General features: G+C 35.0%; 1 protein-coding gene across 2 annotated transcripts in view; it reads right to left on the bottom strand.

Annotated features, from left to right (window-relative positions):
• traf4a (tnf receptor-associated factor 4a) overlaps positions 1–19288 on the bottom strand; it is a 101487-nt gene extending 82199 nt beyond the window's left edge. For both annotated transcript variants that reach the window (XM_056473577.1, XM_056473578.1), the window contains exon 1: positions 18853–19288. In XM_056473577.1, coding sequence (XP_056329552.1) covers positions 18853–18995 — 143 coding nt within the window. In that variant the 5' untranslated portion in view covers positions 18996–19288. The remainder of the gene's footprint in view (positions 1–18852) is intronic.

The raw sequence follows: 19288 nt of genomic DNA on the forward strand, positions 1-19288 counted from the left end.
TAATCATAATCGAACCAAACAGAGATCGAATTAAGACATGTGGAGTATGTCGATGTTGCATTATCGAAGTGCAGTATAGACATGTAAACACCGTAATTATACTATTACCATTGATTTTCGCCGCATTTTGTGACAGGATAGTCTATACACACGGCTGTTTGACACTATTCTCTGCACCTTCTGAGTCAGAGAAGGACCATAGACACCTGCATCATGAAATACGGAGGTTTTTTCATACGGCGTGCGGTATCATATTCCATTAAAACAACACTCTAAATCAACACTCCAGCAGTTCATACTCAGATCCAATATCTCATTTGTTACTAGGGGCATGCATGAAAGGTTCTTGAATGAAAATGAAAGTGGTAAATGAAGGTGGTGGATATTTTTTGACAGTCTACAGAACAAACCATCGTTATACAATAACTTGCCTAATTACCCTAACCTGCCTAGTTAACCTAATTAACCTAGTTAAGCCTTTAAATGTCACTTTAAGCTGTATGGAAGTGTCTTGAAAAATATTTAGTCAAATATTATTCACTGTCATCATGGCAAAGATAAAATAAATCAGTTATTAGAGATGAGTTATTAAAACTGTTAAGATTAGAAATGCGTTAATAAAAAATCTTCTCTCCGTTAAACAGAAATTGGGTTAAAAAATAAACAAGGGGCTAATAATTCTGACTTCAACTGTAATATATGCTGAAGTGTTTATATACATGAACATATACATTTACAATTACATATATATGTATGTATTCTTTCTAATGCATTTAAGCATAATGAAGGTCATTTCAGACAATTGTGGAAGAAATTGCATTAGGACACATGTTCTCAACCTGGATGTTAACAGTTTGCGTTTAATTTTTCTTTGATGTCTTTTTATATTTTAGCAAAATTTAGCATAATGTAAATTTGATACACCTGATGATTGTCTATATATATATATATATATATATATATATATATATATATATATATATATATATATATATATATATATATATATATATATATATATATATATATATATATATATATGAATGAAAAATTAAAAACATTAAAAACATAAATGTCCAAAACAAAAATTCTTGAAGCCGCCACTTTTAGTTAATCTGAACTAAGATCAGTGCTGTCTCTCTTTTGATCAGAAAAGTTTCTCTTTTTGACCAGGTTATTTTAATTTGTGTCGTAAATTTTAGGGTTGAGGCTTCTAAAACTTTGTCTACATATTGAATATTTATCAACATACAATCCTTTTTATGAAGATATTGTCTGCATACACAAACAAATAAAAGATTGTTACTGCTTGTTCAAACTACTTGTTTAAAATGAGCTGAAACAAGACAATTGTTGTAAATTCTTTAGATAGTTTATTTGGTTTAAGTTAAGTGCACTTATATTTGTAAAACATTAATTTAACTTAATAATTTTGTGTTGGGACAACATGAAAGAATGGTGGGAATTTTGAGTAATGACTGAGTAACCGTGCATATATACAATTCAAGTTGTTCAAATAAAGAGATTGAAATTAACTGAAAACTAGGTTGTGTTTAATTATAGCTTAAGTAATTCAAATGAAGTTATTAGACATAATTATTAGACGTAATTCAATTAAGTTGAAATAACACAATTCAATTGAGCTGAAATGACACAATTTAAATAAGTTGAAATAATGCAAATCAAATGTGTGGAAATGTGTGTCATAAATAAATAAGTTACATCAACAATGTCTTTTTTTGAGAGTACGAATGATGAATCAGACATAAACCTTGTTGAAAGTTGATTTGTGCCTTCGCATCTGCCTGGATTTATAATTGACAGCCAATATGAAAGTTTTAGCAGAATTTTTTCCAAGAAATATTCAATCTTCACAGGTCAAGTGACGTTTTTCAAAGCCGCATTGACGTAATTCCGGTTCTCTTCATTTACATGTATTGATCTGAATGTTCTTGACAGGGCTAATGAGCGTTCCCAGTTGTTGTTTCTTTTTCCCTCTCAGCTGAAGTTGTGGAAACATATTTATGGATTAGAACAGTGTAGCACCCGAGGCGCTTTTATTTGTTGGGCCGCTGTCTAAAAGCTTGAGCGCTCATTGGGATTTCTGAGGCGGCAACTCGCCGACAGAGTTTATTTCAGGAAGACAAATCAATAGTACGCTGTTGCTTACTTTCTCTCCACTATGTATTGGCAAGCATACAACTGTGTGATACAGCTCAGCTCTCCTTCAGGGCTGGGTCAATGACATTTCATGCCTTTTTTTGTCTTATTTATCAGTTTATGGAAAAAATATGATTGATTTTATACCAACAACAAAAGTGTAGCAACTCAGTTTTTTTTTTTTTTTTTTTTTTTTTTGCTACTATTTGTATAACCACAATTTTACTCCAGGTAGCATGATTAAAGTGTGGGTAGTGTAGCACAACCATGGTTAAATTGGTAACCATAATTCTTTTAATTACTTAAAATGAATATAGATATTCTTAGAGGTGATATAAAGTCAGACTATTGAAGTAATGCAATTGTCTTGATATTACAATATTACAACAAATAAAACAAACAAACAAAAAGATTTGAATCCTTTAAAAGCCATGTAGTATGGTCAGGTGGAAAAAGACTATTAAAAAAATAATTTTAACAATGTCATTGGAATATAATTCACATACTTCAATATAAGATATGTGGATCATAATGAATGTAATTTATTAAACATGCTTTGGGAACATAAAGTAAAAATCAAGGTGGTACAATTTTTATGTCTAATATCTGATTATCTGTAGCTGAAAAAACTCTTTTTGCATAATCAATCATTTGAACTTTTAATAAAAATTCACATTTGGTTTCGGATTTAAAATGTTATGTGAATATGTGGCATGAAATTACTTTTTGAGGCCATAAAGTCAAAACACTCAGATATTCTCATGAAGAAAAAAGAAACAAAATGTACAAATTCTAAATAATAAGTAGTTTGGCATAATCTTGTCTAATAATAAAAAATAAAAGTCAGCAAAGCGCTATGGATGTGACATTTGCTATAAAAAAAATTCACAGACAATCCATCCACATTAAAAAACATCTGTTTATATTTTCCCCAAACACTAACCATAGAGTGAGAAATCAGAAATAAAATCAATCCATAAACATGTTTTATACTTTCATTCGGCTTAGTCTTTGATTTATCAGGGGTCACCACAGTGGAATGAACCACCAACAATTCACACACACTTATACACTACAGTCAATTTAGTTCATCCAAATGTCTTTGTTTGGACTGTGTGGGAAACCAGAGCACCAAACACAGGGAGAACATGCAAACTCCACGCAGAAATGGCAACTGACCCAATCGGGACTCGAACCAGCAATCTTCTTGCTGTGAGGTGACAGTGAGCCACCATGCCGCCCGTGTTTTATACTTTAATTGAAGGAATAAACACGCAAGCGTTATTGATGAGACCATAACAATATGCATGTTTACAGTTACAACATCACTTTGTAGGAACTGTCATCACGGGACAGTGTGGAGGAGAGAGAGAGAGAGAATTGAGGTAAGATGGCCAGTCGCGCATCAAGTGACCTGGTCTCGAAAAAGAACACAACATCTGCAGTTTGGCAGTATTTCAGGTTTTAACCAAACGAGAAGGGAGACGTGGTAAATACGAACTAGAGGTCTGCATTCCTGCTGCTGTACCACCCGAGCCGCAGGACCTGACCAGATTTCTTGCGGTGCGGGAATAAATTTCCGAATAAAGCGCGTGAGCGATCAGCAACTCTGGTGTAATTTGAACGCTAGCGGGTGGTCTAACAATATTGCTCCCGAGCACCCTCATTCGAGCAAATTCGAGGGTATCAAAATTTGGATATCGCTCAAGCCTAGTATAAGTACATTTCTTTAAATAGCAGATAATTAGTAAACGTCATGTGGAGTAACTCTAAAAATACTTTGAAAAACTATTTTAAAAATAATGTACAGACATATCTATGTTTTAAAAAATAATAGATGTTTATATATATGATTTGAAATCTGATATTTCAGTTGAGCCAGCCATCAGATGAGCTTTGCATGGATAACTGTATGTTCAGTGGCACCTGTGGGAGGAGGATGTGAGGCTCTTTGATGACACTGTGCATCATGAAGTGACAGAGGATGCTAGTCACCATTCATCCTCCTCAATGGCTGAGTCTCCCAGCTGTCAAACCCAACCTGGCCCCTTCTCAGTCAGTACCGGGCACCACTGCTTCCCCTAAATCTTCCAATCCTCAGAGAAAACCCTCGCTATACCCAAGACAGGCCAAAGAGGCTCCTTTCTCTACCTCAATGGACAGAGGGCAATTCATTTGAGCTTTAATGCAAAAAGATGTTGTTCACACAGATGGCCCGGGCTGGAAAGAAGTCAATCTTTCCCCCTCCTGTTCTAAAACCCATCCTTCCGCTATAATGTGCACATGCTGCAGACCGTCAGCTCTCAGGAGGACTCCACTTCAATACAAGACACAGAGGACTCTATTCAGACTCTCGAAAGAAAAAAAAAACATCCTGTTTGGGAAAATTAAGCTGTGAAAAGTGAAGTGTAATAGGTTTTACGCTGCTTATACGATGATGTTCAGCTTTTTTGTTGCTTTTAGAAGTGTCTTTTCATCATGCATTCCTTTTTAACTCTCAAAATATGTCATTTTTGGCATTTTTGAAGCTGATTAATTTGGGTAACTTGGTGGACTAATTAATTTTGTCATGTGTTGATGTGCAGAGCGGGAAGAGAAGCAAATATTAGTAGTAATGCATAAAGAAACACAACTTTTTAATAGGCTGAAAATAGGCTACATTTGGAAGTTCACTAAAGTTCAAACAGTTGAGTTGCAACATTTTTTAATTCATTTAGCTCATCTTCGGGTCTGGCGGACATACTTTAGGTTAGCTTAGCATAAATCATTGAATCAGATTAGACCATTAGCATCTCATCAAAAACAAAAAATGTTAAAAGTATAGAAAGGGCATGATTTTGATCGTGCTGCAAAGAAAAGTTTAAAGTGCATCAGCCACGTTTATCTATCCATAAATTAACCCTTATTTATCAGGTGTCACCACAGCTGAATGAACCCTCAACTTTTCCAGCACGTTTAACACAACGGATGCCCTTCCAGGTGCAACCTGTACTGGGAAACATTCATACACTCTCACTGACACACACTTATTCACACACTTATACACTGTGCCGCACCGGACTTGTTTAATGTATGAACTTGCCATTTCTTTTAAATTATTTGTAAAATGTATAGCAGCAGTTCATTCATTTTCTTTCGGCTTAGTCCCTTTATTAATCTGGGGTTGCCACAGCGGAATGAACCGCCAACTTATCCAGCATATGTTTTACGCAGCTGAAACCCATCACTGGGAAACATCCATACACACTCATTCACACACCTACACTACGGACCTATTGCACATGTCTTTGGACTGTGGGGGAAACCGGAGCACCCAGTGGAAACCCACGCAAAAACGGAGAGAACATGTAAACTCCCCACAAAAACGCCAACTGACCCAACCGAGGCTCGAACCAGCCGCCTTCTTGCTGTAAGGCAACAGAGCTACTCACTGCGCCACCGCATCGCCCCAGTCTTTTCATGTTTCATGCCATATCTTTTTAAATATTTGTAAAATGTAACAGCAGTTTCTAAGCAAAAATTTGCATTTCAAAACTGCTTTGTCCAAGTAATCTTTGTGGAAAAGTGTCTCGTAAAGCAGTCTATGCAAGAAATAAATATCTAAATATACGAGAAATTACTTGACTTGATAGCAGAATTGCAGAGCTCATGCAAACATCTGTATCACTATAATCAGATGCTTTTTTAACTCATGCTTTCTCACTAAAGTAACTTTTCTGTAAGTTTATTCTATTATTGAAAGAAAAACTATGGATTCAATCTAGGGCCATGTATACTGGCAAAATAAAAGAAAGTTTTGCAAACAAAAAATAAAGTATTGAGCAAAAAATTAATTAATTTATGCGAATCTCCAAAAATCGCAAAGCAAAAATTTTTTTTAAGAAAATAAAATTTAATTTGCTAACAATAAGGAACTGCAAAGAGAAAATAAAATTAAGAAAAAAAATGAAATTTGCAATCAAAAAAAGAATTGTAAATAAAAATCAAGCAGTGCAAAAAAAAATAATAAAGTATTTGCAATAAAAACAAACTATATATATATAGTTGAAGTCAGAGTTATTACCCCCCTTAGAATTATGTTTAACAGGGCAAGGACATTTTCACAGTATGTCTGATAATATTTTTTCTTCTAGAGAAAGTCTTATTTGTTTTATTTCGGCTAGAATAAACTTTTTTTAAAACCCTTTTAAGCCCCTTTAAGCTATATTTTTTTCGATAGTCTACAGAACAAACCATCATTATACAATAACTTGCCTCATTACCCTAACCTGCCTAGTTAACCTATTTAACCTAGTTAAGCCTTTAAATGTCACTTTAAGTTGTATAGAAGTGTCTTGAAAAATATCTAGTCAAATATTATTTACGGTCATCATGGCAAAGATAAAATAAATCAATTATTAGAGATGAGTTATTAAAACTGTTATGTTTAGAAATGTGTTGAAAAAAATCTTCTCTCCGTTCTCTCAGAAAGTGAAGAAAAAAGTAAACAGGGGGGCTGATAATTGAGGGAGCTAATAATTCTGACTTCAATTGTATATATTTGCAAAACATTTTTATTGCATTGCCTTTACAAAACCCGTCCAGTCAATTTAAACGCTCATTTTGATTTGCTTTTTAGTCAACCGTGAGTTTGCGATGCTGTTTTCACTTTGCACTTCACGTTTCGTGTTTCACTTTGTGACCCTGATTTGACAAGGGGGCGGGTCAAGGGAGCTTGGGCGTTTATGGCAGGCCTACTGGGCTGTAAGACCGCCTAGGTGATACTGTGTCTCCAGATGATGATGTCACTTAAACTGAGAAAACAGAGAAAACAAGTATACATATTTATCTCAGCTCTTAACACCATAGATCAGTGGTCTCAACCTCAATTCCTGGAGGGCCGCAGCTTTGCAGATTTTAACTCCAATCACCTCCAACTCACACCTGCTTAATAGTCTATCATGTCTTGAACACTTTGATTACTTGGACTATGATTAGGGTTAAAGCAAAACTGTGCAGAGCTGCGGCCCTCCAGGAATCGAGTTTGAGACCAATGCCATAGATGACACTGGGTTGTTTACTAACAGTACACCACTGGTCAGGTACTTCAAACTTCCCTGACCGCTAAATGGAGAGCTGAGAGTATTTCAGGCGCTGATATACTACAGAACTACACAGAATAGGGCTTAAATTAGAATACGGCATGTGCATTGTGACTATTTGCACAAGACACTGAACAAACAATGCTAAATTGTGAACAAAACCAATAACCGCTATCTCACAAAGCTCCAACTGAAAAGCTCCAGGAGTTTATTTGACTAGACTTGTCTAACTAGTTTAAACCAATGCGTCCCGAAATAAAGGGTGCCCTTGTGTGTGCGTTCGGAGATGTTAGCCCACATTATGAGAACTTCTATTGTATGATGGCGGTGAACCAAACGCCCTCAGTTCAAGGTTCGTCTATTCTGCATTAGCGTCTCGGTCATGTGACTTGAGCTGATTGCCGGAGTGATAAACCCTGAGGGTCGGCCTCTCCTGACCCTGCTGGAGCTGATTAGGTCTTCTGAGATAAACCTCTTCCTCCTGCATTCCTCTTTAGCGGAAACACACTCCATTTACTACCCAAATAAACCACCACTGGGGGAAAGTCAAAGCTTGTGCCATGCATGGGACAAATCCAAGTGAATCACGTTTGATTGAGATGATTCAGGGCTTAATGTGAAACTACATTTTTATATAGGCGAGGCGTGCATGTATATAGCGTGAGACTCAACTTGGAAGTAGCTGGAAGCCATTTTTAATAATGGTTAAAATGCAGCAGATCATGATTCATAGCTGGGTTTTGTTGTGCAAGAGCATATAACCCATATAAATCCTGCATTTTGGCAAAATTTCCTAAAGCCACGACAGGTCTGAACTGATCACTGTAATAACGGATGGAATAACTGTGAGTGTGTACTGTACACAACAATAAAAATGAGCATACACGCTTATCACGCAATGTCAACAGAGCACAAATTTATCCAAACACACTGCAACGTGAGCTTGGGATTTGGATCACGCTGCAAATATTTTGTTCTTACTTGAGAATTTGTCTTGTTTCTAGTCCAAATATTTAAAATTCTTAAATTAAGAAGTATTTTCTAGACAGGTGAAAATTAAGTGAGTTTCTTAAAGTAATAAAATCTAATAAATAAGTTGTTTTTGTTGTTATTGTTTGTTTGTTTTTACTTTCCCCACTGGCAGATTATTTAGCTTGTTTTAAGGAAAAACTTGTCTTTTCTTATTTGTCTAGAAAACGCTTCTTAATTTTATGAATGTTAAAATATTTGGACTAAAACAAGCATTTTTTTCACTGCATAATAATAATAATAATAATAATAATAATAATAATAATAATAATAATAATAATAATAATTCAATCCTTAATGATTTAGTGGATAATAGGAACAGACAAAATCTGTGGACTCTTTTGCTATTTCTGTGCAGAATTCTGTAAAAACGATTTTGGAAGTATCGTAACTAAAAACCTAATAAATGAAATAAAAAATAATATGTTTCTAACTTTTTTTATTTTACGTTTACAATGTAACGTTTAATGTAACATTTACAATGCAATTCCAATTAGATTCACTTATTTGGAAAACAAAGCAAGTCTCTCATCTCTCCTATAAAACAGAAAATATTACTTTACAAACTGTATTGTAAATAAATCGTATGAACATTTTCGTACGAATCAATAATATTACTAAAATTCATTTAAAAAACTAAATAAATACAAAATTACACACATTAAAGCAAGTAAATAAATAGACTCGATGATTGGCTAAAAATCTGCGGAATTCTGCAGATTCCGGGTGGGCCTAATAATGGGGCTGCATAATAAGTCGAAAAAAATTGCATTTGTGATTTAGCAAAATCTGTGATTGTCATGCGCAACTTGTCAGTAAAGCACAACTGTGTAATCAGCAGTAAATCTTTTCTGAAAGCCAGAGAGCACTCTTTTCCAAAAATGTCACACAGAAAAAAAGCCTGGAAATCCAAAATCTATTGACCCCATTCATTTAAGTATGAGCAGCCAGAGATTTTCTAAACTACATGGAAACTTTAATTTCTTTTCAGCTTAGTCCCTTTATTAATCCATGGTCGCCACAGTGGAATGAACTGCCAACCTACCCAGCATATGTTTTACGCAGCGGATGCCCTTCTAACTGCAACCCATCACTGGGAAACACCCATGCATTCTCATTTACACACATACACAATGGACAATTTAGCCTACCCAATTCACCTGTACCGCATGTCTTTAGACTTGTGGGGGAAACCGGAGCACCCAGAGAAAACCCGCGCGAATGCAGGGAGAACATGCAAACTCCACACAGAAATGCCAACTGACCCAGCCGAGGCTCAAATCAGTGACCTTCTTGCTGTGAGGTGAGAGCGCTACCCACTGGCCCACCACATTGCCCTGTGTATTACTCACTATTGAAAAAAGCGCAATGCTAAAATATGGATTCCACAAGGCACCTCAGCCAATCATGTAACAGCATTAACGTCACTGGTCAGCGGTCACCTAGCTGACGCAGCATTCCTACCCTGCCTTCTTTTAACAAATAACATTTTAATTAGGGTTAAATAAACATTTGATTCACCATGAACTGGTTGTACTGTATAGTGTAAAGCATGTTGAAGATTATTGAACAGGCTTTCAATTGATTAAATGACAAGTTATTTCCACACAAAAGCTGTGTATTCCATTTATTGACGCCTCTCCTATATTGAAATGTCATCTCTCCTATATCAAATTAAAACAAAACACTCTCTGGTCTCCTTCCTCAGGATAGGGTACTGGCATTAGCATTAGCTGTTACACCTTCACGGCTAATGATTTCCAGCTTGCCATCTATTGGCTTTGGTGCAGCTCATTCACTTCCAATGATTTTAGCCATTGTTTTTGCTGCTATTGTGTTTTTATTTTTGTAGATATATGTAAAAGTGCAAGAGAGTAAGTGGATTGAAGGTTTAGATTTCAATTTATCTTAAAAAAGGACAGATAAGAGTGCTGTCAGTTTATGCAAGAATCAAAACAGAAGGGGAAACTGCCAACAGAAACACAGTGATGCACAATGTTTGTTTTTAGACTGGTTATACTCCGGTAAACAATGAACAGAAGTAATACAAAACACTTTTGTTAATTCTTCCGTCACAGCATAAGTTGAATGTTTATGGAGCTAATAATATGCCAAAACAATCTGAATTTGAATTGTGTTAATTTTAATTATTGACAATTGTCATTTAATAAAGCTGACTTTTTATATGCTGTATTTTATAAAATGTTTTGAATTTGAATTTCTTAATTTGAATTTGAATTTCATAACTTGAAAATTGATACCTGAACTTTAAGACAACTGAATATTTCAAGGCTGAATTTTTTATAGATGCATTTTCAAACTAAACATTTTTTGTGTTCTGAATTCATAGACTGCAAATATTGGGTTTATAAAAATAGTTTAAAATTTTCAAGATGAAGAAATTCAGAACATCAAATTCAATATCCTAAAGTTCAAAACCAGAAATTCAGATCGTGAAATTCAGATTCAGCAGAAAATAGGTCAGGTGTCATCAACAGGGAAGAGTAGACGATCACCAAAAAGTCAAACTAAGCATTTTGGCTGAGCTGCGCGAGTTTATTGGTGAATTCAAATTCAAAACATTTTTTCCAGCATAAAAAATTCAGTTTATTAAAATTACAATTGTCAATAATTCAAATCAACACAATTCAAATTCAGATGGTTTTGGCATATTATTAGCTCCATAAATGTACTATTGGCTATGAGAGCAGAACTAAAAGCTGCTGCTCTTTTCATGGGTTTCTGTCGTCTCCTTTATTATTCATTTGTAAACTGTCTGAATTTCTTTCGCAATATTATATCAGAAGATCAATAAAGCTTATACACACATACACATCCATAAATGATGCAAAAAAATTTGAAAAGTGGTTGAATATTTACAAAAGAGACAGATTAAGTGCAATTCACAGAATCATTCCAGTGCTACATTTACATTGTTTTCCTGTATGTAAACATGCTTGCATTACTCTCACATCTGCCTTTTGCAGTGACTCGCACATAATTCTGTGTTTTTTTAAGATTCCAAGTTAAAAGATTTTGAATTTTTACATGCAGCCTCTCTCAGTTCCAAAGTAGTGGACCAATCAAAAGAACTCAGAGGCGGGGCAAGCGCTGCAAGCTTCTGTTTAAAGCAGCAAGTTGGCATGACAACTGTTTTATTTGACGGCAACATTACAGAGGAGGCACTTTTTTCAGCAGGTGTAAACAGGAATGTATCCCCATTCGCACATGTGATTTGATCGAGCAAAATTCCTATAATTACACATAAATGATGAGTCCATAGTGCTTCTTGGCCTACTGTCTGTAACCCACTGGTTTGAGTAAAAAATTTTAAATATAATATAAATATAAAAATAATATTTGTATGAGAACCACTTAAAAAATTAGCTTTTCAAAGCAATTCATAGGTAGCACTTCATCGTCTAGAGCAGAAGTTTCCAAACTTTTCAGCTCGTGACCCCCAAAATAACAATTCCAGTGACTCGTGACACTGCACGCAACATACAGTACAAACAGAGTGCACGCAACGGTGCACACACACCAATAAGACTATATAAACAAGCTTATTGACAACACAAAAAAGTGCAACAGTTTAACAACCATATAATTTTGTTTAGTCATTATTCATGTTTAATGTAATATTAACTTCACTTAATGACAATAGTGGGCACAATGTTTACAGCACAGGACTATTCTTGGATTAATTTTGGAGATTTGAAGATTGTCCTCTATGTTCAGTCATGGCCTTTATTTTTAATGTACTTGAGTGCAGAAATGGTGTCAAGGTTTAACATTGTGCCGTAGATCATGTCTAAATCAGTAAATCAATCTGCTGCAACTAACACTATTGCTGTGACATTAATCTAGTGTAATAACCCCAGGGGTTGCAATCCAATAAGATCCAAAAAGAATTGAAAGGCTGATAGTTTTTAATTTGTATGTTGTTTTTTTTAATGCAACTATTATTCATTCATTCATTTTCTTTTCGGCTTAGTCCCTTCACTAATCTGGGATCGCCTCAGCCAAATGAACCGCCAAATTATCCAGCACATGTTCCATGCAGCGGATGCCCTTCCAGCTGCAAATGTAACTATTAAATACTATTATAGGTTATGGATAAAATATGGTAACTCTAATAGTTTAATAACATGATATTTTTGGAAATCACCAAGCGATCATTGTCTTGTGACCCCCACTTTGGGAACCACTCCTCTAGAGTTAAAATGCTCAATGAATAAGTTGAATCAGTTCACAAACCTGGTTTGATTCTTAAAAAATATTAAGTAAAATAGTAGTTGAAGAGTTGAACCTCTAAATGCTGTCTGAAATTTTAAATTCTAAAATTTTCTCAAAAGGTAATGAAAAGACCCTATTCTTTGCCATAGGAAAATTATTAAACCTGAAGCCTATGGAAAAATGCCCATGTTAGAAGAATATTTCACACAGCACTTAGAGATTTTTGCATCTAAACTGGGCCCTATCATGCGCCCGGTGCAAGACATGTTTGGCACGACTTGTTGGTATTTTCAGACCAACGCAACCCTAATTTTCATGTTTTGCGCCACGTTGTTTAAATAGCAAATCCATTTGCACCACTTTGTGGACTCATAGGTGTGCCATTCTATAAAGGCCGGTTTATTTTTTGAGAAACTGAAATAGACTGCGCCATTGACCAAGTTAAAGCTGGTCTATAGTCCAGCGCAAAGCGCATTAGTTATGCACCTATGAAGGTTCAAACGCTTAATCCACACATGATGTACAGTAATACACAAAAATCTTTACATATATAAAAATAAAGGATTAAAATGTTACAAAAATTGTATTTACTACATTGATATAAAAATTGATATTGCCTCTATGCCTTCTTCATGTCAGGTTTTTTTTTCGGTTTATTCATGATAATTTGCACTTCTACTATAATGTTACTATTATTAGCAGTAATAATTATTATATGCATATTTATATTTGTTTTATTAAAAACAAGTTTAGATTTGTCCACCTGTCGGGCTTAGGAGTCGTATGCATCACCATAAGAATAGGACGTGTGTTTGGATATAACTCAGGTTTTTGACCACACTTCGTTGTTATTGTTTATTTACTCATTTGCTGAAAATTAGAACTGAATTTAGAAATAGTTTTGAAACATATCTTTGCACTTAACAAACGAAATTAAATATGTAGGCTGATGATATCTTCAGTAGAGTTCTTACAACACCATTTCCTTATATACAAAAGTAAAAGAGTAAATGGTAAAAGTAAACTAAAGAGAAAGTAAAGAGGCCCAACGGAGGAGGCTCATTCTTTATCCTCACACTGCAGAGGCTCTGTTTAACTGTTTTCTCGCTAGTGAAGCATTTTTACATTCAGGTTTTTTTTCACTCAATAGCAAATGTGCCATGGCGCGACACAACTGACTCTTAAAGGGAATGGGAGATGAGACTCTAATTGGTTTAATGCACATTATGCTCAAATCACACCCAGAACTCATTAAGAGAATAAGCTCAACCCTGTTAAACCATGCGCCGGGGCGCAAACCATATTTTTCCATTCTTAAAATAGAAAAAGTACATTCGGACACCCCTTAATGCTTTTGCGCCCTGAGCTTTAGACTTTGCACTTATATCATTCAAATAGAGCACTCTGACTTCTTTAATGCATATTTAGGAAACTCCAAATATGCATCTTTAAAATCATTTCTACAGAAGCTATCAAGAAAAACATTTAACCTCTGAAACCAACCATATAAACATAAATTTGTCAAATTGTGTAGGAGTGCTGGTCTGTGTGCAGAAGGTTAGGCGCAGAAACCACAAAACAGACACGGCTTTATCTGGTGTTCCAAAAGTCACTCATTAGCTGCAGACAAAAGTCGGCAAAGAAAAAGTTACTTATAAAGAAAAGTAGATCGGCTTCTTCACACTGACACGCTAATGACCTGATGACTCATGAGCATTCATCTTCTTTCTGTTAGTCTTACACCATACATCTTGTAATGGTATGATCCCAAGCAATTTAGAGAAAACAAAACTGAGCAAAGCTTCACGTTCAAGACGACTCTTTCTCCTATGTAGGCGTGAGAGGAAAGAGGTTTCCTGAGAATAGAACAAACATAAACACTTGTAGCCTTAGGCAAAATGCATCATGTGCTTCCTTCTTCCTCCCTCCATCCCAAAAAAAACATTGACGATGACTCCGTTTCTGTGAATGCCAATACTGCCGGATCAGAGCAAAACGCATACTCGCTCTTATCTTTTACCAGCGCATCAGCATCTTTTGTTTATATTCCACAACATGCAGACGGGAAAAAAACAAACCTGTTTGGATATGTGGAAAAACTAGATAAGATCTGTCTGACTCACAGCGTGTGTCTTTGTTGCAGCCGTTCGGTGTTGCATTGATCATGTATGTTTAAGAAAATCAATTCATGCTCTAAAGTTTCAAGCTGCGTCCGGGTATCAGTGTTGGCATGATACAATAATCTGTCAGCTTGCTAAATATAAACAGTGACATTTTTTGATGTGCAACATTTAAGAAGGCATAATGCAATATAACGCGTGACAATGTGTAACTAATGTGTATACAGTAATAACGTATTAAACTGCAAACCCTGCAGGCAATATCCTAGTAAAAGGCACACACACAATATGTTTTTCTCAGCAAGGACGCATATGATTATATTTATGATGTTGGCTGAAACATATTAAGCAGCACAAATGTTTATAATAAATAAGTAATCAGCAAAAGTGATTATTTCAGTTTTTTATACAAATTCTAATGTCTGCTTTATAATAAACCTTATTCCATATTTATGTAGATTTTACATTTATAAACGTAAATCTCCTAATTGCAAACCCATTTTTAGCAGTTATGCAAGAGATTAAAGATTACTTGCTTTCAACTCCAAAGCACTCAATTTGCATGACCTTTAATAAATATTATCTATTAAATCACTGTTGTCTTTTTTTTATTTTGCCCTCTTCACTCTCAATTTCATTATATTATGTCTATCCTTAGATCAGATAACCTGTTGATATTTCATTGTTTTCATTTCTGTTGTTTTTTTTGCTTCTATTTTTTAATTATTCATATTATTGTAAATAATCTAAAGATTATTATTGTAAATGGTGTGTACCAAATGTATTAATTTGTTGTTAGTGCTGGGCAATTAATCAAAACATAATCTAAATCAACCCTTCATTGAGAAATCTCTCACTTGTAATATGTGAGCATAGTTACTAAACCTGTCAGTGAACTGTGAGGCCAAATAAATGTAATACATAAAATAAATTTTTTATTTTATAATTTTCAATAATTTTAGTAAATGAGTTAAAATGTTCAATTAATAAAGATTTAGATTTTAAGTCAAATCGCCAGCTCTATATGTTATACAATAAATGTTCAAAAAAACCTGATCATTCATTTTCCTTCACCTTAGTCCCTTTATTCATCAGTGGTTGCCAAGGCAGAATGAACAGCCAACTTATTCTGCTTATATTTTACACAGCGCATGCCCTTCCAGCTGCAACCCAGTATTGGGAAACATACTCTCACATGCACACTATGGCCAATTTAGTTTATTCAATTGACCTATACCACATGTCTTTGAACTGTGAGGGAAACCGGAGCACCCGGAGGAAACCCACACGAACACGGGGAGAACATGCAAACTCCACACAGAAATGCCAACTGACCCAGCACTCGACTCGAACCAGTGACCTTCTTGCTGTGAGGCGACAGTGCTAACCACTGAGCCACCGTTTTTTGGAGTCAAAAAAATAATAAAAATAAATAATAATAATAAATAAATAAATAAATAAATAAATAAATAAATAAATAAATATATATATATATATATATATATATATATATATATATATATATATATATATATATATATATAAACATTTTATTGTATTCTTGATGAAGTTAATGCATCCTTCCTGAGCACATTTAAAAGTATATATCAGATCTCACATTTTAAATGGTAATATTGTTAGTTTCTCTCATGTGTGTATGTCTAATGCACACTGTAAAAACCAAAAATTTAAGTTAACTCATACTATTTGAGGAAACCGATTGCAACAAACCATTTCAGTTCAAAAACGAATCCTAACGAGTACTGTGAACTTAATCCTTTGGAGTAAACAAAGCAATTTAAGCAAAGTAAAACCAAATAAATAAAGAGAACTCAAACCAAACTAGTCCAGTAAAACCAAATAAGTTAAGACAACTCAAATCATTTGAGTTAAAATGATGAATACTCCATTTAAGTTGAAGTAATGAGGTATTAAATTAACCCATTACCTTCAACACTGACTTCAAATGAGTAGAATTAACTTTCAGTAAATTTTGAGTTAACTACACTCATTTCATTTGATAAACTTGACTGTTGGGTTTTACAGTGTGTAAGTACATCATGAATGTGCATCTCAGCCTTTACTCAGTTATAAAACTTTACATTATAATCATGCATTTCTCCAACTAATGACCTGATGATACTTCTAAACATCTTTTTTGTAACATATATGATTTACTCTTCTGGTTATAGACTGAACTGTAAAGCATTTCAGCTTTATTTCATAATCTTTCCTCTTTTTATTTTCCTTCTAGAAGCAATTGAAACCTACATTGTAACCAATGTGTGTGTAATTTGCTATGTACACTTCAGACAGTACACTTGCAGAAAGGTTACCTGGCCTGTAGGTTTTTTTATTGCCTTCTCAAATTTTCCATGTGACTTCTTGTTAAATTAGCATTTTAAATTGTTCCTGGCAAACACTTACAAATACCACAAATTAGTGCTTAGCGAATGATCCGACAGTCTCTCAGCACATCGACTCCAATAAAGGATTCCCTTCCTAATCCCACATGTGAGACAAGCCCCCCCTCAAAGAGCCTTGTAGCGCCTCAGGTCAAAATGACAGACAGGGCCAAAGCTGAGGGTCTCTGCTGCCTGAATACACACACACAGAAGCTCACAAACCACACACATTTATTTTCTCACGCATTTATGAAGGTATACTGGCCACACTAAATGAAATAAATGTTAAGTATTTACTCTGTTCGCCACAAGTATTTTTTTTGTCAGAATGTTAATGACAGGTGTTGCTGACAAGAACTGATGTGCTAACTAAATGATTACAAGTAATCTGGATTATGTAAGCAGATACCAAAAATGTATTAGATAATAGATGATATTACATTTTTAAATATTCATAATCAGATTATAGTTACTTTTATTGGATTACATGATTACAAGTTACTTCTACAATGGCAGTAAAATATTTACAATTAACTAATTCTCCATTCTTTTTTCTAATATAAAAAATGTGCTGTTTGTAATATCATTTAGTTTGAATATTCACATTGTATAATGGCCAATCCCATGTAATTGCCATTAAATTGACTTTGCACTCATGGTTCTTTAATTGGAGATGAAAGCTCTCAATCAGTTATACTGCGTATTGGTTTATTATGCAAGCTGTTAAACACTGCCCATGACTAACTAACAAGTATGTGCAAGTCATTGCTTTTTTAATGTTTAATATTATTAAATATATGTTCTTATGATGCTGCAGGGATACTCTCCAGAAGTCATTTTAAGTGAGTATTTCAATAATTCAACAAAACATTTGCATGTTGACAATAAATTTGATTGTTCCGCTTTATTTTAAAATTGCTTTGTTGTTTATTAATTCATTCATTCATTTTCTTTTCAGCTTAGTCCCTTTATTAATCAAGGGTCGCCACATTGGAATAAACCGCCAACTTATCCAGCATATGTTTTACGTAGCAGATGCCCTTCCAGAAACCGGGGTGCCACCATGTCATCCCTACTTAGTTGTTGAATGTAAACTAATGTTTAATGCAATCCACAACATTGATAAAGAACTTAACAGGTTTTAATTCTTCAATTTCTTCAAACCTGTTATAAATACGTTGTAAAGAAGAAATCTAAATATATTCTGAGGTCAGAAGTAATCTAAAAGTAATCCAAAAGTAGTCCGAATACATTAACGATAATTACGTTACCATTTCATAGTGTAATTTGTATCAGTATCAGATTACTTTTTGTAAAAAATGTCCTCAGAACTGTCCTCTGTTGACAACACACCAAAATCTCATCAAGATAGAAGTGCAATAATCCTGAAGTGTGTATTTATGACATCGATATCACTAACCTTTATTTATTTATTTTTTTAATAAAAATTAGCATTTCTCTCACTCACAAACACACGCATTTGCTCTTTCTGTCAGTGTTTGGTCTCATGACACAACAGTAACTAACTTGATTTGCAAGATATTTGCATATTGAACCTTCTTGATTTCCCATTGGCTGTCAGATCAACTCAAGGCCTACGCGCAGATATAAAAACGTCAACCGTCGCGCATCAGACTGTCAAGTGCTGAAACGATGATTGACGATGCTGTTTATCATATTATGAACACTTCTGCGTTTTCATCCCTCACGTACACACTCATGCTTGTGTCTATCCTTCAGCGTGTTGTTATTGTTGCAGCAGCATCCACGGCTCATTTCCAACGCAAAACATATACGCGTTTGTCCAAACGTTGCTCTTACCTGAGAAATTCCTGCAGGCAGGTATCGCAGAATCGGTGTCCACATGTGGAAACTTGGACCGGTTCCCTCATTGCTTTGCTACACAGAGGACACTGAAAGCGTCTCTTGGGCTTCTCCAGGAACTTGTAGTCAAAGCCAGGCATTGCTGCTGCTTCCAGTGAGGAGCGTCTATAGGAGCTGTCGTTTGTTTTCCTCCGCAATAACAAGAGTCCGCGTATTGAAAACTGATCTTCACTTGCCAACGGCACACAACCGTCGGTATTGTTTCTTCTCTCGGCTTCCTCTTTTCGAGCAACACGGCTCGGTCAGGATGACAGCTTGAACCCGGCGACGAGGCTGTCAAAGCAGGCTAGAGCTCGTTGTTGTACCGAGAGGACGAGAAACATCCACGGCGCCTGTCGAGGATAACACTGACAGCCTGGAGACAAAGCTCGGA

This window comes from Danio aesculapii, chromosome 15, assembly GCF_903798145.1.
Source record: "Danio aesculapii chromosome 15, fDanAes4.1, whole genome shotgun sequence".
Classification (NCBI taxonomy): domain Eukaryota; kingdom Metazoa; phylum Chordata; class Actinopteri; order Cypriniformes; family Danionidae; genus Danio; species Danio aesculapii.